General features: G+C 39.4%; 1 protein-coding gene across 1 annotated transcript in view; it reads left to right on the top strand.

The window, feature by feature from the left end:
- The first annotated feature begins 983 nt into the window (after positions 1-983).
- The window catches only part of GRHL2 (grainyhead like transcription factor 2), a 55583-nt gene continuing 29818 nt past the window's right edge, over positions 984-26748 (top strand). The window contains exons 1-9 of the mRNA XM_026066746.1: positions 984-1051; positions 2472-2661; positions 5636-5703; positions 7316-7700; positions 11130-11182; positions 12388-12393; positions 14451-14604; positions 17424-17535; positions 24234-24328. Of these exons, the coding sequence (XP_025922531.1) occupies positions 984-1051; positions 2472-2661; positions 5636-5703; positions 7316-7700; positions 11130-11182; positions 12388-12393; positions 14451-14604; positions 17424-17535; positions 24234-24328 (1131 nt within the window). The remainder of the gene's footprint in view (positions 1052-2471; positions 2662-5635; positions 5704-7315; positions 7701-11129; positions 11183-12387; positions 12394-14450; positions 14605-17423; positions 17536-24233; positions 24329-26748) is intronic.

The raw sequence follows: 26748 nt of genomic DNA, 5'->3' as shown, positions 1-26748 counted from the left end.
TGCGGCTTTCCAGTCCCCCAGGCTATTCGCTCACTGGTTGGTGTTAGAGCGTTCATCCCCTTCACTTTAACTCTTCCCCAAAACAATCATTTATGGCACCTCTCAGGGACATCCCTCTCTTCTTATCACTTTAAGATTGTCTTTACTGAGTTAGAGCAGGACAGACTGACTCCTTCTCTCTAGCATTTCTGCAGGTGAGCACCRTGTGACTGTTAAAAGGTGTTTTTAAAGGGCAGCTTGCAGCCTGCCTGCAGTGCTCATAAATCAGTTATGACTATCACATGGATGAGAGAGCTCCAAGTAATAAAAGRCAGTTATTGAGTGTAAGTGCAGATTGCCACAGGAAGGCGAGTGCTTTGYGGTGGGCAGCGGCCCATGCAGGCAAAGCCTGCAGGCTGAGCTGAAGGGGAGCTTGGGGGAGGCGAGGAGAATCTCTGCCTGGAGGATTCCCTCTGAGCTGGGAGCACCGGCTGCCCCAGAGCCCGCCAGGCCTACGGCTCCTCCTGCCCAAACAGTGGGGCTGCTGCTGCACATCTGTTTGGGGTCGCTAACAATGAAGCATTGAAAAGGAAAACAGACTTAGCAGTTCTCTGCATCTTGTGTTCCTAATACGTATAGGCTTCAGCTTTTGTTTGCCAGAGGAGACCTATAGCAACACGAATATATATGTGGAAAGAAGGAGGGCAGAAGTCTTAAGAAGGGACAGCAAAAGGCCAGGGAGAAAGAAAGGCATTCAGAAATGAAAGGAAGCTTCTAAAAATCCAGATAATTTAGAAGAAAGGAAAATATCTGGTCTGTAATTATTGGGTGTATTTTGTGATATGAAGCTAATAAATGCTCCCCCCCTGAGTTCATAAAACTCTACTCTATGTACCAGATAGATTATTTTGTTTTTCATTAAATAAAGTAACTCATAAACAGTGCTATGTACCATAGAGATGATAATCTCCACCAACCCCCTCCTCTTCCTTACACAACACAAAATGCACTTTATAGACTGCATTCAAGCAGCAGTGAAGTTCAGTGTGGAGTTTGAGCCTGCCAGTTCCCTGTAGGTTGAAAGCTGTAGACAAAATACATTCCCAGAAATTCCATTTCTCAAATCAAATATAAAGCTCAGGTGCATAGTGTTTGAATGAGCCAAAACTCTTTTTGCTACAACTAAAGTTTGCTGTGTGAGGCCTGTGGAACTGGGACCACTGTAGTTAGGGGAAGAACAAAAAGAAGAGACTGAATAATGAACAATTTTTATGTAGAAGATAGCAAAAAATGTTATATGAAAGTCACAGGCAGTAACTGCTAGTCTGGCCAGTTACGTCATTACATTCACTTCTAAGTAATTCTACCTTCTTTGTAGTTTTCTTAAAATGGATCAGTTTTTAAGGTGTAATGTATTAAAAGTATCAGCATGATCCTTGTAACTTGACCCATAAATCTGGCAGTGCTTTTGCAACACGTAAGAAACGCACCTCTCTTTCAACTATTTCCCAGCCTAATCTGTTTGCATACTAACTTGGGTTGTAGGGATGCTACTTTTTTTTTTTTTTTGCATAGCTCTTTTATCCCTGAGTTTACTGAGGTTTTAAAAAAGCAGGCACTACAATCTTCATCTGCATTTCCATTATACTGGAAATTTCAGCCATAGCTGTGGCAAAGCAGCCCCTTGCCTGATACATAGGGCACTGGGCAGTTTCCACYTCTCTCAGGCTGGAGGAAGCTGCTCTGCTGCAGCTCCCACTTTCTCAGGGTCTGGCCTGTTTGCCGTGGGTCTGTAACTACACGTGGTGAGTGACAAAGTGGGAATTGAGCCCAATGTGCTGACTTCTTGTGCTCCATCCACTGAACCCATTGCTTGTACCCTGTTACTGAAAAGCTATCTGAAATTACTGACCAATTGCATTCCAAAAGCAGAGACTATCTCAATTATAAAATGTTCCCATTTATGAAATACTGAACTATACTCAGTTTAGGTGAACACTAGATTAGTATTGATGCTAATTTTTTATGTTTTTTTCTGTTTATGTCTTGTTGTAACTGATTTTCTATGTATATATTTTTTTCCGTAGTCAAGTGGACATCTAGGAAAAATATCAGTGCAAAATTGTTCTTATATTGTTAAATTTTTATTTCCTAATAGTTTAAAAATATTTAGCTGCTAAAAAAGGTTTAGCAAAAATGTATTATTATTTACAATAGCTATAATTGTATTATTAGTATAACAACAGAAAAATACATTTGATTTATTATTGCAAGATATGCACACATTTAAAAAAAATTTTGGTTAAGTACTGAAGATATCCAGTAAATATTTAAAATATCTACCTAAACATTTATAACAGCAAGTTTAATACAGAGATACTTGCTTGATATATCACTTTCATTCAGCTATATGATGTTCTTTAACATGCCTTGTGAATTACAAATAAAATAATCCCTTCTGAGTCACCATTTTATTCTTCCTGTCTATGCAGTAACAAGCGACTTGTGGCCTTAGTGCCAAATGACACTTCATTCAACACCAGACGAGCCTACACCAGCGAAGATGAAGCCTGGAAGTCGTATCTGGAGAATCCCCTAACAGCAGCTACCAAGGCTATGATGAGCATAAATGGTGATGAGGACAGTGCTGCTGCTCTTGGTCTGTTGTATGACTATTATAAAGTAGGTAACTCCATCATTATTCCTCCCCACTGCACTGACAGGGACCTGCTCTTAAGAGGCATGAAAAGAGCCAGTTTTCAAAGACAGAAGTCACTACATCCCGTTTTCTCTCTGACACTTGTATGAAGCATGCTTTCTCTTTTAGGAAGCCTATTGGAGGATGTTTTGATGTATTTAGCTCTGGAGAGAAAAAACAAAATCAGAATTCTCATATTAAATTGGCAACCATGATTTCTTTTTCAACATATTATTCTCCCCTTCTAAGAGCCTTGGATGAATAATCCCCCCTTTTTTTTGTGCTCCTATACTTGCAATATTCTTTAAAAATAGGAAAGGAGAGGCCTTGTACATCTATAGGTATGTCTGCTTTTCTGGTTCATGACACACATGTTTTAGTTTGCTCTTTAACTGGAGTATCTCATCTAAYGGTTTCCCATGTTATTTTTATTTGTATTAGGATTGCAATAGGCTGTATACAAACCATATAGTGAGATCTAGCCCTTGCACTGGCAGTTTGCAGTCTAAATAGAAAGATGGGGGACAGAAATGGAGCTGGACACATAGTTAGAGGTCTAATTCAGTTTACGGGGGAAGCATTGACATACAATTTGAGTTTATGTCAGGTTCTAAGCCCTGGGCTTTATCCCCAATTTTGAGACCAGCTTGCTTTTTCATATATTTCATAGTGTCTAAGTGGGGTTATGTCTGAGATTTCTGCTGAAATCAGAGGAGAACACGGTGCATCTCTGTGTAATGCAGACACTCCACTCTGAAACCCAGGCTGACCTTCTTATACTCTGCAAACAAGAATTGGTGTCGCCTACCAAGTAGTGAAATATAAAATTGTTCATTTCACTTAACTGTCTCAGTAATGTTGAAGCTATCTATGCCTGAATTGGACAGAGGATCTTCTGTGAAAGTCAGCAGAGCAGTGACAGCACCTCCTCGTAATTCATGAGGAAATGGCAGGAATGGAAATTAAAAATTAAAAACCTTTGCTTTTAATATTTATTAGTATAAATGCTTTTAGAGAAATTTTTTTTTTTTTTAGTCTCTACTACAATCATTAAATGAGTATTCAGGAGAGAGGGCTTGTAGGCAAAATGCCATATACCAGTCTTATAGTTAAATATTGTTTTCTTTTCTTTACTGATTATGTTTCAAGAGACAGTTCATGCTGTTGTGTATTGTTATCAGTAGAGAGAGGCTTTTCCTAAGGAGAAAGAAGAAAGGTCCCGTTCTTGACAGAGTTACCACAGCACCAGAGTCCATGAAGTTATGTGGCTTCATAAAATGCAGGATGTGTATGAGAAAGCGTTGGCTTCTGTCTTAGTAATACCTTTGTACTACATGTAGCAGGTCATTAATCTGCTGATTTTTTTTATAAGAACAGAGAACAGTCCTTTTCCTCCTCAGAACTATGCTCCATGAGACATTTCCAGTTCCTTGTTTCAGACAGTTGCAACTAAGCTGTGTGACTCTCAAGCCATCACCAGCAGTCAGAAATAGCTATTTCTGGCTTGAAGTGGGAGAAAAGGATAACTCTTGATGATGTGTTCAAAATGGAAATTAAACCTAACCTCAGTCTCGGTGTTGTACTATGTCAGTGTAGATGGGGACTTCCAGTGCACAAGACTCTCTCAAATTGCCCTTATTTACTGCCTGGCTTATTTGTCTGACGTGCTGGGTAATTTTGTTAAGTGCTTTTCCCAGTCGATAGGAATTGTTTGACCTTAAATCCTTTTTTTTTCCTTCTCCTCTCTCTTTCTTGTGATGATATTTACCTAAACATTGGCCCTCCTTCAAGGGTAAATATGTGATCTTAACAAGGAAATCAACATGTGTGAACAGTGGCTTGGATCCCACTTTGAAAATATACGAAGGAGGTTTGTTAACTAGCAGGACACTTAATAGAGAGGGAGGAAGACCCTGAGAGAAGGAAAGGCTCTGGCTAGCACTCTGACTCTGCTGCTGTCTTGGAGAAATAGCTGGTGTTAACCTTGGCTACTAAAGTGTACTGTAGTCTTGTTTTTTCTCTAAGTTGAGATGTTTCCTGATCTTTCTTTAAAGTATTTAGAGATAATAGGCACAATTTTAGTTCATTCTTAGGTCTATCCTTGCTCTGCAATCCTGTCAGTTAACTGCTGCGATGGAGTGTATATAGCTTCTTTTGTGAAAAATATATTAGGAGTGTTAGTTCCAAAACTGCTGGATCAGCAAGGAAAAAAAACAGAGCAGCAACTTTGTCCTTGGTGATTTCATATCTGTGCCAGTTTCAGGAACAAGTATGTGGGAAAACAGCTCTAAGTCACTTTTATTGTGAATTTTGAGTCTATTGAGGGGCCAGCTTTGACTCGATCTTTACTTCTCATGGCTGTTAATGCACTCAGCAAAGCAGATGTCAGTGTTCTCTGGTGACTTGCCAGCATGTCCCTGACCTGTCCCTGTGCTAGTAAAGAGAAGGAGCTGCGAACTTCCCCTGGCCACTAGTTCTGCATCCTCCAGACTGCTCCGTAAGTGGAGGACTTCCTCAGCAAGCTCTTGTGGTTTAATTGAAAACTCTTTTTTCCTCTGAGCTAAAAGGGTCTCCATGCAGCATTCATCAAAGCGGTAACATGCTTTCATTCACAGCTTTTATTATTCAGTGAAAGTGTGTGTGTGTGTGTGTGTGTTTGTGAATATAAGCTTGGATTTTAGCATAGCTTGATATTTCAAAGATAAAGACATATAGAAGAGTGCTTTGCTCCAGATTTTTGTGTACCCGAGAACTAAAAAAGAAAGAAATTCCTACATTTTTCCCTTTGCAAATTATCTTTGTGTTCATGATCAATCTCCCAAAGAAAAGCAACTCCTGACATCTGTGAATCAGACAACACTGATTTGATTACATATTCCAGTTGTTACACTAGACCAATCTGAAGTTGCAAATACCTGACAGTTGCATTTACCTGACTATGCCTGATGTTGTTCTCAGGTTCCCAGAGATAAAAGGCTGTTGTCTGTTAACAAAGTGAGTGATAATCAAGAAGACCAAGATAAAAGGTACAGTATTATTCAAAATCATACACCCAAATGCTAACAATGTTGATTAGTTGTGAACTGAAGGAACTATGAGAGCCTGAAGGCTTATGGTTTTCTTCCTAAAGATAAAAGAATGAAGACTGTTTTGGGAGGCAAACTCAAACTTTACTCCTTTTTACTTTTAATTTATTAAAAATTTGAACAGGATTATTAAACATGAAATTTGCATGAAAGCAAAAAGTTAGCAGAAAGTTTCATGGTTTGTCCATGTTTTGTTTTGTTCTTTGCTGCTGCTGCTAATAGTAAAATGAGATTATATTGACAATAGGTTATTGACTATTTCTTTTCTTTCAAATTTCTTTTTCTAGAGCAAAAACCGAGTAGTTTGTCTTCAGTAACCTGCTCTGTACAATTTTATTTAACATAATTTTATCTCTGCCTAGAAGCAGATAAAGTAAAATCATTCCCTCAAAATGTTTTTCTCACTCCTCTCAAATTTCAGCCCTCCTCAGTAGGCTAAAAGTTAATTGAAGAATCAGCAGAAGCTGACAGTCACTGCCTTTATTAAGACTTGTGGACAAGAGTGTGTATTTGCTGTAAAAAGAGCTATGTTTTTACATTTTGGGAAGCTATGTTCATGGAAAATTATAGTGTAGGCAAGCTGCACAAGGTTTATTTCAATATAGCTAGTTCAGGATAGCACTATACTGTCTCTACTAGCCATGTGAGGTGAAAGTTTAACTGGGTAGTTTTATTGGTATTTAAATTCACTGTTTCATGACAGAGAATCTGAAACTTTTCCTAGAGGTACAGTTTTACTTCTGGCTAACTCCAGAGAAATTCCACAGTTGAGTGCGGTTGGCAAAACTGTCCTCCAGTGAAAAGCCAGCASAAAGGAACTGTAATGTCAGAGCAGATTTCCTGGGCTGAAAACAAAGCAGAATGTTATACCTACTAAAAGTTTTATGAGTGGACAATTTTACATCAGCGCAACTACTGCGAACAGCAGATACTTTGCAGCAGCAGCCCCAGGTAGAGTYATGGGAGCACTGCTGGAAGTTCCCTCAGAGCCGCTATAGTTACTGATCTGCTCTGATACAGCGGGATCCCTTGGTAAGTTCTTTCAGAAGTACACTAGTATCAGAGGTGCACAAACAGTGGTGACCCATCGACTGCCTGAAAGAGCATGCATCAGCATAGGAATTTTACTGTTGATGTTCCCCCTACCTATTTCACATGGGGATTATTCTGTTGTCAGTAATCCATACTTCATGTTACTCTTCATGCTTATTTTGTGCCCGAAGGCACCGGTGAATTGACTTTGCATCCAAATAATAAGCCAAGGCAAAAGTTACCCCGGATACCCAGAATTTTGTCATACTACTTCATATCTGTTATAGGTCAAATCAAATGTATTGTCTTTTCCTGGCTGTTAAAGACTTCCAGACCTCTCTACTTGCCTCACAATGTCTTTTGCCTAATATTTATTAATGTACTACTTGTTATGGCAATGGCTTATCAGAGTTGTAAACGCACGTATCTCCTTCCCTGCCATCTAAGAACATTGAGTTATTTAAGGAAGAGATTTGCTCTGTCAGGGCAGTTCATAACATGTTTTGTTTTTGTCTCACAGAAATTGTCTTAATACCACCGAAGCTCAGAGTAATTTGAGTGGGGGTGAGAACCGTGTGCAAGTCCTGAAGACAGTGCCTGTTAACCTTTCCTTAAACCAAGATCCTTTGGAGTCATCCAAAAGGGAATACAACRCAAATGTATCTGGGAGCTCAACGCCAATTACAGGGACTGGAGTGACTGTGGTAAAAGCAGAGGAGTTCACCCCTGTTTTTATGACCCCACAAGCACACTATGCAAGGGGAGAAAATGAGGAGCACCGAGGGGTTATCTTTGAACCRTACGAAGTGTCCAACATTGCACCCCACACAAATTATCTCAAAGATGACCAGCGTAGTACTCCTGACAGTACGTACAGTGACACCTTCAAAGATGGAGGAACGGAGGTAAGTTTTGCATCTCAAATTAGCATTTAAGAACTCTATAAAAAGCTGTAAACAAGACAAGTAGATTTAAGCTGTCCACAAGGACCATGAGGAGAATAGTAATGCCAGTTTCAGCAAATTCATCTCTGCTCCTTGCCATGTTCCTCTCTCTTTCTATGCTCTTAATTGTAGAGGAACATCATAAGGTGTTTCAGAAGACAGGTTTTAAGTTGTGCTTACTRGAAACTGGGAGAGTAATAGATACTGAATAAGAAACATCTTGTGTCTTCAGGGATATTGTACCAAGCAGAGGATAGTTGCCATTCTGAAAGAAGATCAGTTATCCATTAAGATCTGCCTTCAGACCTATTCATAACAGTAAGAAATAATAGCCATTTTGTAACTGGGAATTTCTTGACGTTTTCCTGAAAGTGCAAATTAGCAGTGTCGGCCTCTGCTGCTAGATAAAACTAAATAATTTATTCAGAAGCTGTCTATTGTGCTAAAGTGCTCCTCAATGTGGGTAGGTGAGCAAAACTAGCAGAATTAGGTGACTAGAGGGGAATGGAAAGGTTAACAGGCAGGGAAAGAGTCAGATGCATATGTATGCCGGGGAATGAGGAGGAGAGGAGAGAGAAGGAGCTGCCTTGTAGCTATTTTGCACTGTTATGCTGAGGCAAGTAATTTTAAAGTCAGCCTTAATACTGCAAGTACCCTCTGGCTGCTTTTGATTGCTGCAGAATAATGCAAACAAGCCAGAACTGTAGAAAGGTAAAAATCATTTAACGCTGATAGTACATCTGCAAATAATTAGAGATATTATATGGTAAATTGCTCTTTGGATTTTCTCCTCCTCCATGAAATTTTTATTTATACAAAAGTACAAGACAAAAGCTACTTTAAGGCCGTGTTACTCTGACTGAATATATGAGAAATTTAGTGTCTGTTTGTGTGTATGTATTATAAAAAAGTAAATTGTCTCTAAACAAGCATTATAGATCAGGACATCTGGAGGTGAAATCCATGTTAAGATATAGAAACACACATTTAGGTCAACTGAATAAATGATTAATAAAGAAATCTAGSTTGCCATTAAAAGATCAGTAAAATCAAACTTAGAAACACGACTCTGCGTTATCAAATCACATTATTTCATTGTTACTGGTAAACGACTTTTTATGGGAGTCCAGTGATAATGTACACCTGGCATTCCCGCGGGTGCTGTCAGAGCAATTTCAGCGTGCTGGTCTCTTATGGGACAGGCTGCTGAAAGTTACCCAAACAGGCAGTCTGTTCTGTACAAAGTGCTGTCAAATGTGCAAAGTTGTTTGACTTTGGGGGTAAAAAGGGAAATTATATCTGCAAGCTGGCCTTGCATCCCAAAATCCAGGTTATGATATCAGTAATATGTTGTTACGTAATTTTTTTAAATTATTAGTCACTTTTTGCAGTATGTTTAAAAACAAAGTATGATACTTGTCATCTAGGCTTTCTCTGCAGTCCATGGAGAGTCCATGAGGCAGAGCAAATCTGGTTGCCTGAAGTGGGGGGAATGAATTGCCCTGTAGCACTCTTTCCTTCTCCCTCCTTGCTCTCTTCTCCACTGTATGGGGAGATGAAACAACTGCCTTTAACCAGGTCCCCACCTTGAGCTGCTTAAAAATTACGTGTGCTGAGTGCTGCTGTCAGTGGCCTTCTAGCCCCAAATGTTCACACGCCTGTGGCACAGGGAAGAGGGAAGGGCCTTTGCACCCCACTGCCGAAAGCTGTGCTGGGAACTGCCCCCATCACTCGCTCTTTTCCCCAGTGCCCCCATCTGGGACGAGCCGGCCCCAGCCCCGTGCTGCTCTGGGGACTGCTCCAAGGCAGCCTAAAGCAAAACGTCAAAACATACCAAAAGGGGAACTTGTGTTAAAGTAATGTTTGGAGTAAGAAAAAAAAAGTAGGTCRTCTTAGTTTTCCTATTCATTTGGTAAAAATGACATTTGCTCTGATGAAAAATGAATTTGCTCTGATACTCGCTCAATTTAAAAACATTGTGACTGCGTATTTATAAATTGATTCAAAATGTTTATTGAATGACTTAAATCTGTTATACCAAAGGAGTGCTGACTTTTTATAGCTCCCTGTGGCAGTGGATGCCCTTTCCATAACTTGCTATGTTTTTCTGATACAATTTCAGCCATCTATGTAAATATACTTCTCATATCGTTCATATTCTTGTTTATAGCTATGATTAATTTATTAGTTCTTTAAAAATGTAGGCCAAAATTTTCAAGGGCGGGTAAATCACTTGAATGTTTTTGAAAATGTTACTTATAGACTTTATATAAAATGTGACTTAAATGTTAATATGAAACCCTCTTTACTGTAATACACCCCAGATGTCAGATTTCTTACAGTATTCAGCTTACATGTTTTAATGCACATGGATCCTTGACTTTTGATCTTCGGGAAATACTCCTTACCCGTACACAATACCTTTGCACTTTACTAGTATCTGAATGGATTGTGGCACAATKGCGTATAATGTAACATTAAAAACTGTGTTACAAATTACCTAACTTGATGCTTGTGGAAACAAAAGAGCTCTTTATTGCTGAGTAGTTATCACAAAAGAAATCCTGGAGATTAAATGTAATGATCTGTCAGTGAATCAGAGAGGCTTCAGCAAAAACATGTTTCAAGCAAAAGGCAAGCCAAGAGGAAAAAGCAAGGCTTACGCAGTAGGGTGCAAACGGGCTCGTTTGCTCAGGAAGACAGAGCAAAAATTCTTGCTTAGTCTACGCAAAAAGACCTAATTTTTCAGAATTCTGCCTCTTGGTGTAATTTTTTTTTTGATAGGTGTGCTTTCATTTTGTAAAGTGACTGTAGATCTACTTTCAATTTGTAGAGTGTGTATTTCACTTGAACAGAATCTTATGTTGCAGATAAAATACTTGCTTAGCCTGCATCACCACACCTATTCAAATTAGGCAGTATAATAATAAAAAATTTTCCCARCATTTCTGTGTGGACTTTCAGGACAGCCAGCCATGTAAATATGTTTAAACAAAGCAAAATGAAAGAACATAGTGTGAAGTCTCTGGAAAAAACTATAATTTCATTTGAAAGTCTGCTTGTCTTTGAGATGGGGTGTGTTTTTATAGGCTTGTTCTAAAATATATTAATGTGTAGGCAAAGAGTTCAATAAGGCAGAAGAGGTTTTTCTGCTACATTCCTGTGGTCACTAGATAGGTTATGAAAAAATCCAAAAGCTTCGCATAAATAAATTCTATCAATTCCAGTTTGAAGATCATGTAGAGTCCACTCCAGTCAAGAGGAATTTTGAGTTTTAAATGGCTGATGGTTTCCTCTGAGGGGTCTCTAAATAACTATAATTTTACTTTTATTGGTAATTTTCATTTACTTTATATAAAATTATATTTAATTGGTGTTTTTATTTTTCAGAAGTATCGCAGTGTGTCAGTGGGGGCTGAAGAATATATTTACGAACAAACCAGGTATGGCAAAACCTTTGAAATATGTTGACTGGCATCACATAAAAATGTATCAAGGAGAAGCTCCCTGTGTCCATTTCCCACCTTGCCTTTCCTTGCCTGGGGCCCTTGCAATGCYCCCTTGATGCTCACCAGCATCGCTCCTCCCCTCTTCTCCTGTGCATGTTAGCTTTTGAATCTAACTGAATTATATCTTTTACATCTTTATTATCTTCCCCCAGCACCATTTAAAGTTGTAACTCCTCTGGAGTCCCTGGAATTATGCAAGAATAAAACTGTTAAGAGAGATCCCCCGGGTACAGGGCACAGCTTTGACAGCCAGGTCATGGAAGATCTTCCTCACCTTTCAGATTGGCAGGATGCACAATTCAGATGTCCAGGATGGCTGAACTGGCTCCACCAACTTTATGCAATTCCTTTCTTATTATTATTCTTTATTTCTTCCTCATGCTAGTAGGTTTTCTGGGAAACCCTTTGTCTTTTTACAGTATTTGTTGTGGTACTTCATTTTTAGATATGAATAATATAAATAAAGTATCTATTTCAAACCATGTAAAACCCCCAAAATTTCAAAAACCTTGCTAAGCACAGAAAAATGCACACATAGAATGGGCATACTTAAACATAGTCACTTAACTAATAAAGATTGTAATCAATGAAATTTTTAAGCTGGTGCTTAATTTTGTGCCTGTGAATAGTTGTTTATATCTGAGAGATTATTCTCATTTTAGAAACAGGAAAATGCCTACATGATTTTTCCTGGAGTAGGCATATGACTGTTCCTGTAGTGGAGGTTTTTTATAGCCTGATCTTTTCTCTGATGAATATTGAAACAATCAGTAACTTCAGTGGGCTCAGAACTGAGTCATTATACAGAGAGCACATATGAAGCTGATCTTTAGCAAAGAGTTCTCACTTGCTCTGCTGGATGTTCATAAAATCTAATTCTGGAACATTGGCATCATTAACAGTTCTCAGAAGTTAAAATCTTTCATGCTATAACACAAGTCAGCTTTAGAGTATAACCTTCACATGCACACTCAGAAAAGCAAATACATCTTTTTAGGGAGTTACCTGGAAGTAGGTGCTCAGAAATGTAATCTTCAGATTAAAAAAACAAGTAGGGAATATGAAAGTAATTGAAGGCCTGATATAAGCTCCCTTGATGAATGTGGAGGGCTTTAGCTAAGACCCATGTTGAGTTTCAGAGCAGGGTTAGAATCATTTGAGTGATGATTGCATTAGGTTTACGAGGGTAAGGGTAGTCCTCYCACTTTAGGGCATAATCTGATTGCCAGCTGGGATCAAGAAGAAATTTCCCTTGTGGTACAACACAAAGATTGCATAACTGGCCAGTGCGGTGTGTCTGGGATTTACATTTTTAAAAGCTTTCTGAAACATACAGAATACCAATAAACAGAAGACCAAGGAGTTGCAGACTTAGGCAGCTCTGTTAGGACACTGTGTGTCTGACTTTGGTTTGTCCTAAGCCCTTCTTAAAGGGTGTCCTCATTCGGCTGTCTGTCTGGTCAGAGGTTTTGAGGTGCACCTCCCAGGATGCTTAGAGGGCTTGGGTTCATGGCGTACAGCAGTCTCAGAGTGCACAATCTGCATTCCCTTCATGTCAAGCTAAATCAGAGGATGTGCACCTACCACTAATGGGCATCCAGGCCATAGGAGAAGACAAGAGCTAGTCCAAAGTGCTCTCCTTGCTGAAGCATACACAGGGTGGATGCGGCGTACTCAGCGCCAGCAGTTCCACTGGTTGTTTGGAAGCACTTGTGATCAGTAGGTGTACTAGGTATGTGATAGTATTTATTTTTCACTTTAACTTTGCTTTGATTTATAACTTTTAAGCAACTAGAAAGATGACTGACTTTACATATATAAGCTAGTGTAATCAAAAGCATTTGGAAATTGTCTTCATTTCAGGTTGATATTAAACTGTCTGAAACTTCTTTCTTTGGATAGAAAGAAAGTAGACCATGATACTTCTTTTTTCTTCAAGTAGGGATTTTAATGCTATTATTATTCATGCATTTCAGTGATTTTTTTCACTGAATAGTGAACTAAATAGAACTAAAAATGTTCTGGTCTTTTCCTTATTTCCATATTGCTATGGCAGTGTTATGACGTCCTGGAGTATTTGCTTGAACTAGAAAGTTAAGGATGCATTTTTGTTTTAGACCAGCATATCCATCCTTTTGGTGCTACTCCAGCACTGCTTAAATATTTTGCTGAATTAGGACCTTTGTGAAAATGCTTCCCCCCATCCCCAATTTGTGGGGACAACCTGTAAGTGACTCCTTGCATTAAACCTCCTGTGGTGACCAAATGCAGTTTGAAGAGAACATTTATTCTGTAAGGCAAACATTATTTTTCRTTTAAGAGAATGTGAGAAGCTTCAGGCATAGTTTTTATTGGATTATTGTTCAAGCTTGTTACTGGAAGAGGCTCTGTGAGAATTGCATTCAGCAAACRGTTCACTAGTAATGGTGCTTTAAACTTTTCATGGCCTGAGAACTGCTTCTAAAGGTGATGAAAGGTTCTCCTATGAAGGAGGGTCTTTTCTAAAATCTCTGTTCTGGTACAAAGGCAAACTGTATCTTTTTCTCTAAATTCTGTTTTTCTAAGGGAGGTTTTTTAATTGCAGAATCCAATTAAATGTAGGTATTTTGTGCTGTCTGATTAATTTTGAAAAGAATACTTGTCAAAAAATTGATTGCATATTGTCTTTACATGAATCTACTGTCCCTTCTCCTGTTTGTATTCCTTCTCTGCCCTGTTCTGAAAGTAGCAGTTGGACTTTCCATTCTCCATATGCATCTTTTGCAACAAGTTTTATTCTGTTCTTTTTGAACTTCTCTTTCTGTGACACTTCTAAGTTTAAATATCAGTGGAGGTATCTGATTTCCTTGTAATATTGCAAATTATGCTGTATTCCCTCTTAGCATTTGTCCTTTCACTGTGAGTTACATAGCCTTGTACTTTATGGTGGTTATTGTCAAAGAAAGCAAAGATGTAGTCTTTGATTGAAGAGACTTACAGACCAAACAGGCTTATGCTCAATTGCCAGATCTGATGAACTTGCAAAAAGAAATTATATTTTTTAATACTTGAAGTGTGACCTTTTCCTGGAATATATTATTAGCTTCTTATTGGTTCATGCCATGCTTATATAATGTATGAAATATATAATAAATAGGGACAAAGAGAAAAGGAGAAAGTGATATGGATTTTGCTGGTGTTTCTCTCCCTGTCTTTTCAACAGCACTTTTCAATATACACTAGAAGCTACCAAATCTCTGCGTCAAAAGCAAGGGGAAGGGCCAATGACCTATTTAAACAAAGGACAGTTCTACGCCATTACCCTGAGCGAGACGGGTGACAACAAATGTTTCCGGCATCCGATCAGCAAAGTCAGGGTATAGTCCAACTTCTTTCCTAGACGGGAATGGAGCTCTTTAGATAAATGTAGTTTGGGTTGGTTGTTTTTTATTTTTTATTTTCTTATGGGAGAGGACAGAACAACCTCACTCTTATGCCCAGCATAAGGTGGGAGAGTGTAATCTCTGGTGATTTCAAATATGTTCTGGTCCATTTTTTTCAATGTCCGATTTTATGAGCTGGTCAGTTATATATGTATTTGCCTTAGTTTATGATTTGGCAAAAGTTAATTGCACATGTATTGCGCTTGACATTGGTGAACTTACCATTGCTCTGGTTAAAAAAAAATCAGTGAACTGCTAAATCTCTTAAGTCCATTGTTACTCTGTCATACACTTAAGCAGGTGCTGTCCAGTGCCTTTCAGATAAAACCTAGTTTAGTCTTTCTGGCACTGAAGTTGTTAGGAGTTGAAGCCATTCTTTGAAAGTCTATGTGACATAAAATTTAAAATACTTCTATTATAAAAGTGCATGCTTTTGCTTGATATTCACTTAAAGCATCTTCTCAGATTCTGAAAGCAGAACTGGAACTAGGTGTTCAGCAACATCTGACTAGTGAATAGACTTGATTTCCCTGGTAATGTTTTTGAGTAAGCAAATCCTAACCCAGTAACCTTGGAAAGAACAACGAGTCTCAGAGTTGCTGCCCTGCAACTTTCACCCTGAAGCTGAAAGGGCTGCATATGTATGAGGTTGCAAAAGTGTTTCCACCCAAATAAATGAAGTACCATAAAAATGCTGTGACTTTAGTCGCAGGAACCAATGAAAGTTAACATGAGCTGTGAAGCAGACAACAGCCTATACATTTCTATTGTCTGTGAAATTTAGTGAGACTCTTCCTAAGGAAAGGCTATGATTTATAAACCTGAATAGTGGTTCATTTTTAGCCTGGTTTCCTAATGACATGAGACTGATTATAAAGTTTAGCCAAAGCTGATGTAAGACTTCTCTACTGCTGCAAAGGCTCTCCCCGCTGCTGGCTACCCATGCCTTCCCCCTTTGTGGTGCCAGATCTACTACTTGTACAGCTGAAAGAGGAATCAGGTCAGCTCTCTGATCTGTCTGACAACCAGTTCTCATAATTCTGATTCACTGCATAACCACATGAGTTTTGAAGCTGCGGCAGCAGAAGCGTGGAAATGGTAGGGGTAGGGAGTAGTGAGACYGTTTCTTTTAGCAGCTGTATGGTTTAAAGAAGATTGTGAAACCACAGCCAACTTTCACGGTCAGGTTCTGTTCACCAGGCTCAAGTACTCAAGTAGCTTTTGAATTTTTTGCTGATTGCAACCAGACTTAACAGAGTGGCAAGAAGTTTTCAAAATACTAAACCTCTACAAGTTCCATTTAAATGGTTCATAGAGGAAAAAGACCCAAATTAATCCTGTCCTTGAGGGAAAAGCTACAGCCTGAACTGCCAGTTCTGATCAGTGTGCCAAGCTGGCCAGCTAGTGCATACCTGCTGGCCAGCCAGTGTGCATATGCATAACTCAAGACCCATCCATTGCATATACTGCCTCTTGCCCAGACAGTAGTTAGAGGACACGGAAGACACGATGATGAAGTTTAGCTTATAGACGTAGAAAGGAGGAGGTCACAGAGCACATGCAGGGTTACTGTGGTGAAGGTGGGTCATGAATCAATCATTAGTTCCTCTGCTTATGAAACTGCTTGTTAGTATTTTTTTATGAGCTTGATGACTCAGGGTTAAGGGAAGAATTAGAACAAAAGAAGATGAAAAGTGCATTTTGTTCTCCATGATTTCTTTTCACTCCCATTTACCTAGCATGAGCATTCTTTTATTGTTTCACGTTTTTACTTTTGCTTGCTTAGAGAATGCTTTTTTTAAAAAAGCTTTTATTACTCATGTGAAGTTGTACAATAAAGTTTCAGTCTGTTTCCTTTGAATCATACAATTTAAGCAATGGGAATTCAGAACTTGAACTGAAAAACTCAGTGAAACTCAGTAAATATTCACACTGAGTTTGTCATTAAATACATATATGCAAGCATCCTGCTCATAAGAAGGGTATTTGGACTAAGAATACTGAAATTGTCTATTCATGAAAGAAGATAAAAAAAAGTATCGACTGTGTTACCACTCGTGTTTTAATTGTGCTCAGATACATTATCAAATAAAATTTATTTGAGTTTTTGATGGTTACAGCAACTTAACTACTACGCTTTTGTCAGGGTACGTTTACACATATGTGATCCACACAAATTGACTTTTCCATTTTTACTCCCAATGGCAAGACAATACCCAATGAAGCTTCCCTCTCAAGTTCTGATTTCTGCACAGCATTGTCAGCAGTAGCCCATGCACTACTAAGCTAGTCTTTGAAAATGACCTGCTTTTAGCCAGGCAAGCCTGAACTCTATAACAACACATCCTCTTACAGCTTAATGTGATCTTCCAGAGGCACAAGGAATGCCTGCTTTGGTCAGAATTGGAATTGGGGATCGCCTGACTTTGAAATGATCACTTTTTACCTAAAGTAAACTAGACTTCTTAAATCTAAGAACGTGATTAAATTTTATTTAGACTATCAAGAACATAATCCTAAGCCACGCAGTATTTTAAAATTACATTTCTTCTACGCTGAGATTTTAAGTGCACTGCAGTATTGGACTAGAATAAAGTTCAGTGATATTTTACAGTCTAAGTACTGTGGGAGAGGGGTGATTGGATCAGCATTAGAGAGATATGAGAGCATTAGAGCATATGGGAGATTTTTATTTCTATGTTTCTGGATCTTGAATGCATATTAATTAATGCAACTTCTGTTGATTTTCTTAGAGTGTGGTCATGGTTGTTTTCAGTGAAGATAAAAACAGAGATGAACAGCTGAAATACTGGAAATACTGGCATTCTCGGCAGCACACAGCTAAACAGAGAGTCCTGGACATTGGTAAGTATAAGAGGATCTCGGGATGTTTCAGAGGAGATTACCGAATTTTGAAATCTCTGGTACCTTGCCAAGAGATGTGGTGGGATATACTGGCAATAGCTGCAARGTTTGTGCCATGGTTCTTAGCAATGGCTCATCCCTGCAAGGACTGGGCGAGGGGGGCTACGAAGCAGCAAAGACTTGTGCTCCTGCAGCAGGAGTGGTCCTCAGGAGGCACAATGCCAGGCCGTTGCTTGCATACGTATTTAATGGTGTTCCACCTTCCCATCCCCATGCTGCTGGGATGCATGTCTGCACCTCCTCAGTAGTGGCCAGGGTGTTTGTTTCATTTGATTTTTTCAAAGACTGATCCATTCTTTGATCTGGTGACAGCCCATATAACAGTTACGTTAGCTAATCTGATGGAGTGCGCTGCTGGGCTGGGGAAGGTGTGAATGCGTTGGGCCCATGTTGCTGCAGAGGCCTTGGTGTTGTGTCACTAGCCTCAGAGTCACACTGCCATCCCTGCAGGGACTGCACATGAGCACAGAGGACTCCCGCACCCACGTTTCTGACTGTTGTCAGTCTCACGTAGAAGTAAGGGAGAAACTCTGAACTCTGATGTGCTATTCTGAGAGCACTGTTTACCGTTCATCCCATCTAAGGTATTTACAAGCCCATTTCAGCCACAACTGCCCTATCCGCATGCTTGGGAAGCTTTCAGCAGAGGAAGAACATATACCTACTGCCAAGGAGCCTAAAGCTGAAATCTGTGGGAGTGTCTAGACTTCAAGCGCTTCTCCCCTCCCACATGCAGTTTACACACTGCAGTGGATTCCAGTCGAAGGAGTCAGCTAGACCAAAGCAGGCAAAGTCTATCTTGTTTTGACCGCCTGAGGGAACCAAACCATTGAATGGCAGGAATGAGAGGGGGCAGGGGGGAAAAAAAGCAGAGTGACTTGGAGAGAGCACTGAGGAAAGCACTACAGGACTTCAGGGGTGATCAAACATCTCCAGCCCTGGGAAGCAGTCCCTAAGTGGTCCTACTCACATAGTGCCTCTTGACTTTCAAATGCTGCAGCCTCCAGTGAGGTTGGCATTATTTAAAGTCAAGTGTATTTGGTCAAAGCTACTGGGCAACTATTCCTGAATCTCCTCTCTGCCTCTTGTCCTGTTGTTGTAGTTCTGGCTGAAATGTTTCCCCGACTCTTTTTTTTCTCCTTTGGAGTACTTAAGGCAGTAAAACTTTCACCCCAGACCAAATGACTTCTATCATGACACATTAAAAGAGCAAGTATGTCATGTCACAGCTATTTCTGAAGCCTACCTGTTTTTGTGCTAGTCTGTACAAGCTTGCGATACCTTCGAAGGTATGTGCCGAAAAGCTAGTTCCATTGCAGTGCCAACACCCTCCGACTGCTGCAGCAGGATTTCACTCACGGTGTCCCTGACACATTTCAGTCCCCTTACCCAAGTGAGTCAGCCTGTGAAACATATTCTGTAAAACAGTGCCCTGCGAAACAAATGCTGTGCACAAGCTATGTGTTTACCTGTGTTAAAATGAATGTCTTTTATGTTTCTGCTAATTTGAGAGGAAACTGAGATGAGATGAGTCTGTTCTGACTTTTGTGGCACTTTGGTGTGTACTCTATTTAGACTGCAAACATGAGCAAAGCCTGGTGTAATGGGACTTGCTGATACAGCATTCCTTGTCAGATGTAAAAACTAAGAGCACAGTTTACCTCAGTGTTTTCAGAAGACCTAAATGTTACTAAGTAGTGTTTTCTTGAGAACAGTTGAAATATGGCCTTAGCTCTTAGCAAATAAAGTGTTTTTAAAGCACTTTTCCTTTTATATGGGACTTATAATTGTGGACCTTTGGCTCCTGTGCTGTCAGTTTTGCTGTCCCCTTTAGGACAGAATGGTTCCTAACTAGATTTCCCATATAGGCATCAAGCTCCCTTTAGCAAAACTTTCCRTTTTTCTCATGGGATGATCTAACTGATCAACTTCATCCAGTTCAGAAGCTGGTTCTGCTTTGAGTGGGGCTAGGGTAGGGCTTGAGCCAGATGACATCCAGTGGTCCCTTCCAACCTAAATTATTCTGTGATTCTACAAAGATTTTAAAAATTCCACCCCAGATCCTTGAAGGGCTCCTGAATACTGAATTAGGGCCCAGACCCTATAGAGCGAACAGAGAGAGTTACGTGACTGTGAGTGAGATTAGCATGTGCCGGGATGCTCCCTGGAGAGCCATTTAAAGGGGCAGTGAGAGAGGCTTGCTCAGGACAGGCGTATTTAATGGCGTTCCACCTTCCCATTTCCGTGCAGATTCTGCCTGTCTCCAGGGGACGGGCTGGCAATCTCTTTCTGCTGGTAGCCCCACTTCTGCTTGTTATTCTGGGTCCCACTCCTGGGGATGAGCCACATTTCTGCAGGCAAATCTCTGTTAGGCTTGTGCTTTACTGGTCTGTGTCCCTTTCTGGAGCTGTGGCCCCTTGTTTGGAACCACTGGCTTGGCTGCTTTAATAAATACTGCCAGCATGCATAAATACGTGAACTACTCCCCTTCCTCCCCAAAGTCATTCTTTTCTTTTTCAAAACTTGAGCAGAAAAGGAGGAGATTCTCTTTATACAAGCTTTACCCATGACCTAGAAATGCCTAGGGTCAGTTCCTTCTGTAGCCAAAGGAAATTTCTGCCCTCGCCTCCCCCCAAATTGTCCCCACTCCTGAGCGGGATTGGAGTCGGGTCTGGAGCAGTGGCAGTGGTGGGAGTCCTTGTGCTTTCCTGTTAAAGCCTGTTCCCTGTGATCATTGACCCACAAAATAAGAGATAGGACWGGGCTCATGAAAGTAAATGAAACACTGGAGTATAGTGACTGGGGCACTAATCAGGGTCTGAGTCCCAGCTTCTGGGATCATTTGCAATCACTGAAGATTAAAGTTATAGCAAAATAACCTTTGTTACCTGAAGTTAATAAATATTAATTTTTATCATTTCCAGGGTACAGTATTGGGGGCTACATATAAAGTTCTGTATTTATAAAGTATCTTTGATGGTGTGGTAGGACTTATACAGTATGTTGGCATGTATTTTGTATTCTCCTCCTACTCCAATGGCTGTTTCTCTTCTCTTGTCTTCTCACCCAGATTTGATGTGTCATTTTCCTTATCTTGCTGAAGAGACACTTTGGATCAGGGATTTTGAGTATGTGTTGCACTGGGTGCCCACAGTGCCATGGTGTGTAGTATATAAGGGCCCACACTTCAGATTAAAAAATTTACCATGAAGCATATATAAAGGGTTAATCTTTTATTAGATTCCTTTTAAACTATCTATATATGAATAGCCRTAAATATATTTAACATGTTCCATAGACATGCTTATAACCATTAGTACTATGTTAACTTAAATGTTTATAACATGTTAAACACTTGTGAATCCTTTTTAAGTGTTTATGAATGAACTTTTAATCTAGAGTGTGACTTGCAGAATAACAAAAGGTGACAAAGGCTTTTTTTTTTTTCTTAACTTCAGCTATTATGCACTGGTGGTAGCTTCAAGAGTGATAGCTACCATGCTGCTAACTTCTCTCTACTGATAAACAGTTATATTAATCATTTTTTGAACTTTTTTTTTTACTTTATGTGTTTTTGATTTTTTTAATTAGTAATGGCCATCAGCTGCAAATTGAAATTGAGCATATGAAACTGCTGAGTTCAGAGAAGTTACAGAGCTGGGTTTTGGGTCTGGGCTGTTCCTGATTTTTTTCAGAAAACTGTCTGCTCTTGTGTGAGGGTCCGTAGAAGACTGATAGATCAGTATTTGGATATTCTTTGGTATCAGGATACCATTTCTGGAGTTAGGCTGAAATATATCTGGTTGGTGGTAAAATCACACAGCTTTGTAAGTCTTTCAGCACAAGAGAACTTTTTCTTTTGGCAATGAACTAAATACTGAAATTATGCAGAATTTTTGCTGGTCTTGGTGCTAAGCAGCTAGTAATAAGAAAGGTCCTTAGCAATCAGATCATCAAATGAACTTCAGATGTTCTAATTCTGGTTGGATGGGTTAGATTCAATATGAGATCTGAAGATACATTGACATTAATAGGATAAGCAGGTACTTAAATGTAAGCAGGTGCTAGGTGCTTGAGGAGTAGACTTGAGGACTTGACACTTACTAAGCAAGAAGTAAAAGTGTTTTCCAGAATTTAGGCTTTGTGCAACTATGGATTTTTGTGGAAAAGCAGGCACTTCTACACTTTCTAGCAGCAGGAGTGAGAATTATTTCTGAATTTTCCACAGTACTGTGCAGTGGCATTGAGTTTCCCCTTTTAAAATACTGCAGCATAAAGAATACAATAGTAGATTACAGCAAATATGTACTTGTTTGCTCAGAATCAGTACCATAATTTGACCAATACTGGAACAGCTTCAAGCATAGATGTACAAGAGTGGGTATGGGAGCTTTAGACTGGGTTTATCTGTGCTCCAGGGTTTTACCCATATTTTATCCAGCATAGGTTGTATTATTTATATGCTCAATACAAAAACTATTACAATGGCATGTAATAAATGCAAATGATTAGTGTTTAATGTTGAAATCTGTCATTGTTTAATATGCAGTTTACCCAATGAGAAAGGAATTCCTGTAAAGCTGTTTTCTTCCATATCGAAGAACCCCAATTTTCTATTTCTGGTAACTCACAGCAGCAGGAGAGGAGAAATCATAGTCACACTGACACTTTTCAAATATACTTGGATGTAAATGCTTTCTTAATCTACTAAGGATCCTTTAAAGTTATTTGTAAATTATTGGGAATAGAATGCAATTCTGCTTTTAAACAGCACGTCACATGTACAGTTCATGAGATTTGTGTGTGGTAATTGAGGAAGCGGGGGCATGCATTGGGGGAAGGGAAGGGTTGGTGGGATGCTATGTTCTGACAGCCTTTTCTGAGAAGAAAACATGTGTCTTTACAAGACATCTTGTTCATGTCTTTCCAAAGAGCACCTACACAGCACGCCCATATGCAGCAGGCAGTTGCACGAGGCACTTTTTTGGTGAATCATAAATTTAAGGGGTGGGTGGATGTGTGCACATGCATATTAAACTACTTATGTGTCTTCTAATTCCTCTCATTTGCATTCCTACACTGAATTTAGATAGTGAAGCCAATGACTTTGGTTAGAAAGGGGATCTGAGTTCATGAAGGGAATAAAAACCCGCCAGCCCTCTCAAACACCATGTTCAGTTGCTGCATCACTGAATGTCTTTGTTATGCTTAAGCCTAAGGTCAGAACAGGGACTTCTTACAGTGTCCAAAGTCCTTTCAAGTATCCCAAGTGCACAGTTTCACTTGCCTGGTAAATCCCAGCATCCCTGCCTGCCAGATGAGAGAAAGGTATACTGATTGCTTGTGTCTCTTTTATGTTAAATCATTCTCCTTGCAACAATGATTTGTTATAAATGCTTTTGAAACAATTATTATCTTATTATTTTTAGAGACCTATATTTTATTTTTAAAAAGTTAAATAGGGAAGAAAAGGAATACCGCATCCATTTGGGTTTCTCATTTATAGAATACAAAACCATTGTCTTCCTRCAACTGCATACAAAGCTAAGAATCAACATGCTTCTGAAGTACAGATTTGAGCAAAAGTTAAAAAGATCAAGATTGCTGCATTGCATAATCTGAGCTCTCTGGTACTGAGACCAATTACAGCCCTCAAGGGCTTCTAATGAAGTGTATAGATACCAGAGAGATTCTTCCTGAAGAATCTGAAAGTTCCTTTAATCAGGCAGGTATTACCTCCATACAAACCTGGTCTCTCTCTCAGTCTATCATCACAGAGAACAAAGTGCATTAAACTGTCTGGCAAAGGAAGAAAAAAGGGGGCTTGTCCTTCCTACTTTGCTTTTCGATTATAAGAAAGACCTGGAAGTTTTCTTCCTTATGTGCTTTTCTCCTCTTACTATTTTTTCTGTCGTCTTTGAAATTCAGGCTTCCTCCCTCTTGCTTTTTACTCCTTTTAGGAATGCTAGTTACTCGATAATATCAAAGGCCCTTTTGAAATAAGTGAGAAAAGGGTGCAGGTTTTGTATTCAGACAATTTAAAAATCTCTATGTTTTGTTTGCTATTTTAGTATCATTTACACTTTGGAGAAATGGTTTCTGCGGGTATTCGACAGAGATCCAGCATCTGGTGCTATAATTCTTAGAAAAGACAAAAAGGTTGAGCAAGAAGTGTACACTTCTGATTATTTCCTTCAATGACAGGGGTAATAGCTGTCTCTTAAGCTATTAGAAATCTTCTTTAGGTTTTACCATAATGTCATTTCTTTACGTCAAACTTGAGACGTTCCTTTTAAATGTTTCAATAGCCTTAGTTAATTTTCCAGTCTTAGCTATTCCTTTTTACTGCCAAGCTAATGAATGCACCCACTCACCACAGTCATACTGATTCCTTTTTGAGAGTAAGGAGTATTTTGCAAGAACATTAGCTAATGAAGTAGTATGCATTACACACAAGCTGCAGTATATTACCTCTTTGCAAATAAGTTTATTAATAACAATACATAAGCAATACATTAGGTAGTTTTGATGTATTAGACAACCCATTTGAAAAAGCAAAGGGCAACTCCACAGTTGTACTATGAGCTGTAAAAGAGAATCCTTTTTCACGAGATTTTTCTGTTTTTTATTTGTTACAGCTGATTACAAGGAGAGTTTTAACACCATTGGGAATATTGAAGAAATTGCATTCAATGCTGTGTCCTTTACTTGGGATGTCAATGAGGAAGCAAAGGTGAGGAAAAGCTATGCAGATGGTATTTGTTTATAAAAACCATCCACCCTCAGTCACTGTTCCACTCCTCTCTCCTCTATAACCAACATAAGAAAGATAAGTGGAGGTGAGAAAGCTCGCTCTCCTCAAAGACTGGCAAACCTTGATCTGTCACTGTCTCCAAGGATTGTGGTCATTCATAAAAGGCAAGGTGGTGTGTAACAGCTGTCAGGATGATACTGCATATACATGCGTATCCCTGTCAAATAAAAGGAGATGCAGTCCTGAGGAAAACCTGCAGGGCTGTCAGAGCATAGTTTCTTATTTGTGGCCTTTCAGTGATTTTCCATTTAAAATATGCCCAGCCTGAGAAGCAGTAAGAGGTTTTTTCCTACCTGCAAGGTCAGTGTAGGAAACAAGGTGAATGTTTCCTTTCTCCAGATTATCATCTTTCTACACTATTAACATTACCAATAATCAATATTCTGTATGCTAGACTATGCTGTCCTTGGTGTTTGTGCCATTGTTTTCCAGAAGGTAACACAGACTGGCCTTGCAATTGGAAATGAGCATATTTTTGGTGAATTCTTTTTTTTTTTTTTTTTTTTTAATGGTCAAATACCCTCAGACATAGGATTTTGCAATTGAGGATGTGACAGCTACAGCGAACCTCTAAACCAGGACAGCAGAGCACCTTATCAAGTATCTTGTTGATAAGGACATCCAAAGGGTAGCAGAATGTTTTAGCTGCATGACCTAGTGGAACAGAAATGAAAAGCTGCAGGTAATCATCAGCAAGCAAATAGCAAGGGAGATGGGCTGTGTGAAATGGGTGGGGGTAATGCAGGGTTCTCGGGGATCTAGAAATAATAAGCAGCAAATGCTGCCAAGCTTAGCAAACTCCTGCTACTGTCTTCATACTGAATACAAAACACCCAACATTCAGGTAATACTAAGGATCTCTCAAATGCAGAGCTTCATGCACAGTTCCCCACTGCATTTCTAACCGAGTAGTGTCCTCCTTGTGGGGGACTGCATTGAGCACTGAGCAGGAGCATTAACGCTTGCTATCTTGACTTGGTTGTTAACTGAAGATGCTGAAGGCTTTAGTAAGAGGGATTTTCATAGTTGATGCATATTTTAAAAGAACAGAGCACTATGTAAAGAAAAGACAATAGTTCCGAAAACTGCCTAGCTCTTTCAAAAGCTGGGCCTTGGTAAACAGACTTGTACTTGGTCCAGTTGCTATTAATGCTATATTTACTCTTGTAAAACTCATGTTTACTCACTCTCCCCAGCCCAGATATTCCCCTAAAATGAGGATGTGGCTATTATGTGACTCCATTTAAAAATAAGGTATTATCTTGTCCCCTGCACTCACAACAGATGACCACTGTGTGCATGTGGTCACTGTGCAAGCAAATACAGAATTCATTTGGGATGTCCAACATCAGGGACCTTCACAAGCCTGCTGGCTGTGTGTGCTCTGACAGAAGCACTAACAGGTCTAGAGCACAGCAGTCCCATCTCTTCCTCCTAGCAGTGATTACCCATCACCGTTGCCAGGGCTAACAGTTCTTTAACACACTTGATTTGCAGCTGCAAGCCAGACTGATCAACACAGCATATTGATCTAGGAGCAAGAAAGTCTCCTGTGCTAATATCAGGTGTTACCCTCAGCCGTTTTGTTCCTTTCTAATATCATATCGTTCACACTGTTCCCTCCCTGGGTGCCAAAACATTAAGAATACAACTCTCACTATAATCTTGGGGAGTAAAAATAGTAAGAATTTAAAATGATGGCTGTATTATTGTTTCAAGAGTAAAAAATTGTGAGGAGTGACATTTAAGAGAGCCACTTGTATTTCTGTAGGAAGTAGTCATTAAAGTACATATTGTTTTATGCTTGATTTATTTTGGGGGGTAATTATTAAATGTCTGATCTTTTAGGAGCTCAAACTGAAAATGTATTGATAGCAGTGAGAGTGTTCATAGCATTACTTGGTACTGGGCACTAAAGTATAAGTCAGGTTGTGTGTTTAAGGTTATCACCATACACTAAAGCATTCTTCCTGCCCTGCACACATGTACATGTACATACATGCTTGCTCTTGTTGAAAAGTTTAATAAAATAACCAGTCATGCTCAGACTGGGAATTCCCATAGGATCCCCCTGCGGTGTTTGAAAGCTGTGTATTCAGAGTCACGTCACTGAACACTGTTTTTTCTCCAGCAATTACCTCATCCAAGAGAGCTAAAGAATTTCAAGACCTAATTACAGACTCTCCTTTCTTAAGCTTTTTGAACGATGATCCTTAAACTGGCTCCATTGTTTCTGCTCAGTGTTGTTTTCCCTTTTCTCCACAATTTCAAGATTAAAACTAACCTCACAAGCACAAAGACCTTTCTCTTCTGAGTCAGACAAAAGCAGTACAGAGCAG

The sequence above is a fragment of the Apteryx rowi genome, unplaced genomic scaffold, assembly GCF_003343035.1.
Source record: "Apteryx rowi isolate R43461 unplaced genomic scaffold, aptRow1 scaffold_247, whole genome shotgun sequence".
In the NCBI taxonomy this organism is placed as follows: Eukaryota; Metazoa; Chordata; class Aves; order Apterygiformes; family Apterygidae; genus Apteryx; species Apteryx rowi.
Note: the sequence above shows the minus strand (reverse complement) of the source record. Positions and strands in the feature narration are given on the sequence as shown.